Source organism: Trichosurus vulpecula, chromosome 1 (assembly GCF_011100635.1).
Source record: "Trichosurus vulpecula isolate mTriVul1 chromosome 1, mTriVul1.pri, whole genome shotgun sequence".
Lineage (NCBI taxonomy): Eukaryota > Metazoa > Chordata > Mammalia > Diprotodontia > Phalangeridae > Trichosurus > Trichosurus vulpecula.
In genome coordinates, this window is record NC_050573.1 from 66,135,545 (window position 1) to 66,142,414 (window position 6,870).

Genomic DNA, 6,870 nt, shown 5'->3' on the forward strand with positions numbered 1-6,870 from the left:
TCCAAAAAAAGATAACTCCTAGGAATATTGTCGCCACATTCCAGAGTTCCCAGGTCAAGAAGAAAATATTGCAAACAGCCAGAAGGAATTCAAGTATTGTGTAAACACAATCAGGATAACACAAGATCTAGCAGCTTCTACATTAAGGGATCGAAGGGCTTGGAATATGATATGCCTGAGGTCAAAGGATCTAGGATTAAAACTAAGAATCACCTACCCAGCCAAACTGAGTATAATGCTTCAGGGGTAAAAATGGATATTCAAAGAAACACAGGACTTTCAAGCACTCTTGATGAAAAGACCAGAGCTGAATAGAAAATTTGACTTTCAAATACAAGAATCAAGAAAAGCATGAAAAGGTAAACAGGAAAGAGAAATCTTAAGGAACTTACTAAAATTGAACTATTTACATTCCTGCATGGAGATATGATATTTGTAACTCATGAGACCTTTCTCAGTATTAGGGTAATTGGAGGGAATCTATCTATCTATCTATCTATCTATCTATCTATCTATTTATCTATCTGTGTGTGTATGTGTGTGTATAAAGAAAGAGAGAGTGAGTGCACAGGGTGAGTTGAATATGAAGGGATGATACCAAAAAAATAAAATTAAGGGGTGAGAGAGAACTATTTTGGGAGAAAGATAGAGGAAGAGATAGAAAGGGGGAAATTATCTCACATAAAAGAGGCAAGAAAAAGCTTTTTCAAAGGAGGGGAAGAGAATGGAGGTGAGAGGGATTGAGTGAACCTTACTCTCATCGGATTTGGCTTAAGGAGGAAATAACATACACACTCACTTGGGTATCTTACCCTACAGAAAAGTAGGGGTGAAGGATATAAAAAGGAGGCCATGATAGAAGGGAGGGCAGATTGGGGAGAAGGTGATCAGAAGCAAAAACTTTTGAAAAGTGACAGGTGAAAGGAGAGAATAGAATAAACGGGGGTGGGATAGGAGGGAAGGAAATATAGTTAGCCTTTCACGACATGACTATTATGGAAGTGTTTTGTGTGATGACACATGTATAACCTATACTGAATTACTTGCCTTCTCAATGAGAATGGGTGGGAAAGAAAGAAGGGAGAGAATTTGGAACTCAAAGTTTTAAAAACGAATGTTAAAAATAGTGTTTACATGCAATTGGGAAATAAGATGTACAGGTAATGGGGTGTATAAATTATCATGCCCTGCAAGAAAGTAGCAGGGAAATGTATAAGGGATGGGAGGTGATAGAAGGGAGGACAGACTGTGGAAAGGGGTACTCAGAATGCATGCTGTCTTGGGGTGGGGGTAGAAATGGGGAGAAAATTTGTAACTCAAAATCTTGTGGAAATGAATGCTGCAAATTAAAAATAAATTAATTAATTTTAAAAAATAAAATAAAATGCAGTACAAAAAGCATGGGACTTGGAATCAGGAAGATCTTTGTTCTAATCCTAGAACAGTAATTTATTAGTTATGTAGTTCTGGAAAAGTCACTTAACCTCTCTATGTTTTATTTTCCTCTTCTATAAAGTGCTCTAACAATAGCACCTACCTCACGGGGTTGTTGGGGGGATCAAATGAGTTAATACATGTAAAGTAATCTGTAAATCTAAAAGCTGTGTTTAGAATTCAATCCCTCCTCACTTCAAAATTTTAGAATCCTTAGTATCTTTCAAGAGTCATCTAAGTGACACCTCTCGCAGGAAGCCTTTCTTCATTCTGTTGGTTCTTAGGTAATTCGCCATCCACTATTTACTATGTATTTACACATGCATTTAAAGGAACTATGTATAAGGACAGGGGTCCTTTGATCACCCACCTCACTTAACTTTGTTAAGAAAGAACACTTCTTAATTCAAAACATCAGCCAGAACTGGGTGTGAAGAAGGTCCTGTATGCCTCCTTGAATCAAAATGGACATCTATTTCATCAGTTGGGTCAAGGGCTTTGTCATCTCCTGAGAAAACTGTCCATTAACAGACATTTCAACATACTCTACTGTTTCTCTACATAAAAGCTTCTGGTCATCTAAATTTTAGATCAACAACAAAAAAAAAGCCAAAGGTTAGAGATAAATATAAATGTAAATTAAGGCAGAATTCTCAGATTCTTCTACAATATTAGAAATTTTCTTAACTGGGGTCTTGGTGCAATTGTGATTGTACTCCTCACCTTTTTCTCAATATAAACTCTCTGCAGCAGCAGAGGAGGACAATCATATGTAAATGAGGACCATCATATTTGCCCTAGCTTTAAAATAAGGTGATTACTATTGTAACAGGGTGTAACACACCTAAGTTCTTTCATGGAAGGGACTAATTTTGCTTTTGTCTTTGTATTCCCTATACTTGCCATTGTGCCTCTTACATTGTAGGAACTTAATAAATGACGTATGTTGGGTTTCCTATATGTTTGCAACATTTACAGATTAAAAAGCACTTGCACATATGACAAGTCATTTGAGAGACAGGGAAAACACATTATGAGGGAAATAGGAGAACTTACAGTCCCAATTTAACATATAAGGAAATCAAGGATCAGATAATACAAGTCACTTGCCCAACTGTGTCCAGATTGTACATGGGGGAACAGAGACTAAAACTCAGGTCTTGTGACTTCATATCTAGATCTCTACCGTAAAACAGAAGACTTTTGGATGAAACCAAACCTGGTGTGTAAAACTGTCGCTGTCATGGCAGCACCAGGAAATGGAGTCCAGGGAGCAGATGGTCTATGTTATCTAAGGTCAAAAAGAGAAGAGACAAGAAGGAGAGTGTGAACCTGGAAAGCACCAGGCTTCATGTTTGAAAACTGAGATTTGTGACTGCTAAACTTTAGGACACAGCTACCAGTGCCATAATTTCAGGTTTAGCCATGCCCAGTCACTGAGAGAAAGCTGATCTGCTAATGAGTCTTCTCAGGGCATCCTTTATGTCCTTGTTTCTTAGGCTATAAATGAAGGGATTCAACATGGGAGTGACCACAGCATACATCACTGAGGCAACTGAACTCTTCCAAGAAGACTGTGTAAATGAGGAACTCAGATATACTCCAATAACCGTTCCATAGAATAATAAAACAACACAGAGGTGAGATCCACAGGTAGAAAATGCTTTATACTTTCCCCCAGTGGAGGGGACCCTCAATATAGAAGAACAGATTTGAGTATAAGAGAAAATGATCCCTGTGAAGGGAAGAATACCCAGAAGGCCAGTTGTTAAATACACCAAAATGTTATTTATGAGGGTATCTGTACAAGAAATCTTGAGAACTGAAGTAAGATCACAATAAAACTGTGATATTTCACATTTTGTACAGAAGAACAGCCTCATCACCAACAGACTATGGAGCACTGCATTTAGAAGACTGATGGTCCAGGAAAGTAAAATCAGCAAGCCACAGAACTGTGGCCGCATAATGGTCACATAACTCAGAGGGTGACAGATGGCCACAAAGCGGTCATAGGCCATCACAGTAAGGAGTAAGGTGTCTGAACAAGCAAAAACCATGAAGAAGTACATCTGGGTGAGGCAGCCAGCATAGGAGATGGCCTTACTATGTGTCAGGAGGTTCACCAGCATCTTGGGGACCAAAGTAGTTACCAGACAGAAATCCACCAAGGACAGATTGGAGAGAAAGAAGTACATGGGAGTGTGGAGGCGTGAGTCAGAAGCAATGGTCAGCATGATGAGAAGGTTCCCACCTACAGTGACCAAGTACATGCTCAGGAACAGCCCAAAGAGGGGCAGCTGATGCTCTGGCTTCTCAGAAAATCCTAGAAGGAGGAATTCAGAAACATGTGTTTGGTTGGCTGGTCCCATGTAGCTTGTTTTTCTGTGAGAAAAGAAATGGGAGAAGTGTATTAAGTGAAAATACAGATATCCCTGACTTATATGAGAAGGAAAGTCCAAGAACTTGGATTCAAAAAACTTAGATTTGAATTACAGCCTTCCCTTCCCTCTGCAAGTTTGAATGATTCTTTCCCCTCTCTAAGACTCATTTTCCTCATCAGTAAAATGAAGACAATGTACTAAATGATCCACAAGATCCCTTCAGGCTAATTTTATAAAATTCTATTAACCACATTTAGAATTTCAACTTTATAATACATACATATATGTATTATATGTATGTATATATGTATATATATGTATATGTGTACTTGTGTGTACACATGTATATATAGTCACATATATGTCTACACTAGAAGGTATTTATTCTCTTGTGGCACTGAATGCCCTTCAACTTATCAATATCCTTTCTGAACTCTGATGCCTAGAACTCAACAATGGACCTATTCCTAGTATGACCTGATCCAGACAGATTATAGTTGTAATATCATTTGAGGAATAAGTACATAAAGGATGCACTGAGAGCATTCATTAGAGACTCATTTTCTTATTCCTGGAACTTATGCTCCACTTCATGCAGCCCAAGATGACTTTTGCTCAAGATTTATTCTAGACATATCACACTTTTAAATCAAGTTGAACTGACAGTCCCCTAAAATGTCCCAAACCTTTGCATACAAATGAGTATCTAACCATACTTCCCCAAGTTTTTTGTTGTCCAGAATGGTGGTAAAAAGAACTCTGGACTTGGAGTCAAGGGAGACTCTCTATGGTCTGCTTCTGCTTCTGCAGTCACGGTTTGTTTGTTGTTCCTCCTTTCTCAAAGAGGACCAATGATGTCACAAGAGTGATATCTTGACTTGGGCATGAATTAAATTTAAGCGAGTGAGAGCTACACAGTCATCAGCCGCACTCTCTTCTCCTGAGTCATTGAAGTCCAGTGGTAGGACAAAGGTCAAAATGAATGACTATGACCCAAGATGCAATAGGTAACCACTGGAAGGGTGGTAGAGTGAGAGGGGAAGTCACTATTCATTTTAAAGAATTTTACATGTTTTCAATAACTCCTGGCACCAACAACAAAGTCAAACAAAAGATTATTCACTTTGATTGAACTTACTGTAAATACTTTTTTCTAAAAGCTATCAATCACAAGTTTTTAGTAACATTGATATTGAACTTACTTTTTTAATGGAACTATATTTGTTGTGGTCCGTAAAAATACCCTATTTCTGTGGCATAGTCCTTCTTTGTCTAATCGTCTACCTGTTTCCTATCCTTGCCAATTCCCCTACTACTATCCCTACCCCTAATGTCTCCTCCTTTCATCCTGCCTTTTCTCTGGAATGTCCCGTATCTCCAAATATCTATTCTCCTCTTGATAATTCTATTTCCTAGCTATTTGATGTCTCCTTGTCTGTAACCCAAGGGTAGAAATAGCAATTAAACTTAGTTAGGCAGGATATCTCCCCTCTCCATGAGACAACTGAGATGATCTAATCATAGGTCCACTATGACTGCCAAGCTGAGCAAGGTACCCTGACTCTAAAGCTCCCTGAGATGCCTTGGTCATGGATCTCCCAGCAAGAACCAAATTCTGGGAGCAGCCTATCAGTAGATTATGAACCACCATTCTCCTATCAGACCCTGAAGGCCATTATGACCAAGGCTTCCTGGTGACATCCATGTATTCCCCCTTTTCTTGTTGTCCATCTCAGTGTGAAGTGATTAATAAATTATCCCACTTCGGAAATATCAGTCCTGGCTGCCGTGTAAAAAAGTGAGGGGAAGTAAGTAGACTTCTCTACTATCTTCCCCTTTATGTCCAGCTTCCCTCTGTCTTGGGTAGTTCCATTTAAGCCACATGGCCTTCTCTTAAACATGCCAAACAAAATAGGGCCTACTGCTTTCAACACAGACTAGCTCATTTTATTCTTCTGCAGAGACCCTTTAGTCCTAGAACTGTATCCTGATCATCTTAAATATTACATTAAACAAAAGGATAATGTTATAAGCACCTCTTTTTAAACCACATGATAACTTCTTATTAATTTATTTCAAAATGATTTTATGTCCAACAACAATTACTTAATCAAATAAGCAGATCAAAGAAAAAAGTGAAGAGCAAAACAAAGAACATCAAGGTGCTATAAAATTGACTGAGTTCAATAATCCATATAGATAATTTAAATAAAACCAGATTTGTTTTTCAGAATTTGCCTAGATAAATCCATAATACTTTCCTTAATTGCTATAGAACAACCCATTAAAGAAAATATTTCACATATTCTAATAGGTCTTCCTAGCACTAAGGAATTCAAGCTGATTCTTAAGAAAATCAGATTAAATATTTGTGAAATTTTAAAATTGATATTCTTGGTTCAGTTCCAAAGTAAGTTCAGAACACACTAACATGGTTGTTTCCAATATGCCTGAATTTTATTGCATTCTAGGAAGAACTGTAAGTCCTTAATTATAAAGAATCCCGGAATTATTTGTTGCATCTGTTGACAAATGTGCTCAATTTGTAGAAGAGAAAGGTACGTAATGATCTTTCTTGCTCCTCAAAAACCAAGCATTTGAGTCATGATTACCTGTGGTTCTATAGTAGGCACACAAAGCAATCTCTATCTTCTCCCTAGTCACCTCCAGCCAAAGAAATACAAATGGCACAAATACTTGTATGGATGGGACATGGAATCTCTTCATGCTGTTCTCTATATCTGGACTGTTGTTCCTCTTCATCTACCCTTTTCCCAGTCCTTTCCATGATTTAAGGCCCATATCAAGTCTCACATTCTATCTGAAGTCTGAATTCCCCAAGCCCCAAAATATTCTTTCCTCTAAAATTCATTGCACTTATACTCTGTAAATCCCTCATTTGGCTGCAATAATACATCATCTACCATTTCCATTTATCTTTATGTGTGTTCTCAACTAGGTTGGGAGCTCCTTTTGGTCAAGAATTAGTCTTAGATTTCTTTGAATTACCCCCAAAGTAGTGGCTCCCAATCTGTAATCTGACTACTTCTGG

General features: G+C 38.0%; 1 protein-coding gene across 1 annotated transcript; it reads right to left on the reverse strand.

Moving 5' to 3' along the window:
* Positions 1-2,867: 2,867 nt before the first annotated feature.
* LOC118847603 (olfactory receptor 7C1-like) lies at positions 2,868-3,857 on the reverse strand. The gene has a single exon (XM_036756148.1). It carries the CDS (start codon positions 3,804-3,806, stop codon positions 2,868-2,870), a length of 939 nt encoding a protein of 312 aa, XP_036612043.1. The 5' UTR covers positions 3,807-3,857.
* Positions 3,858-6,870: the final 3,013 nt, after the last annotated feature.

Coding starts and splice junctions, on each gene's coding strand:
- LOC118847603 (XM_036756148.1), bottom strand. CDS start 3,806: ATGGGACCAGCCAACCAAACACATGTTTCTGAATTCCTCCTTCTAGGA.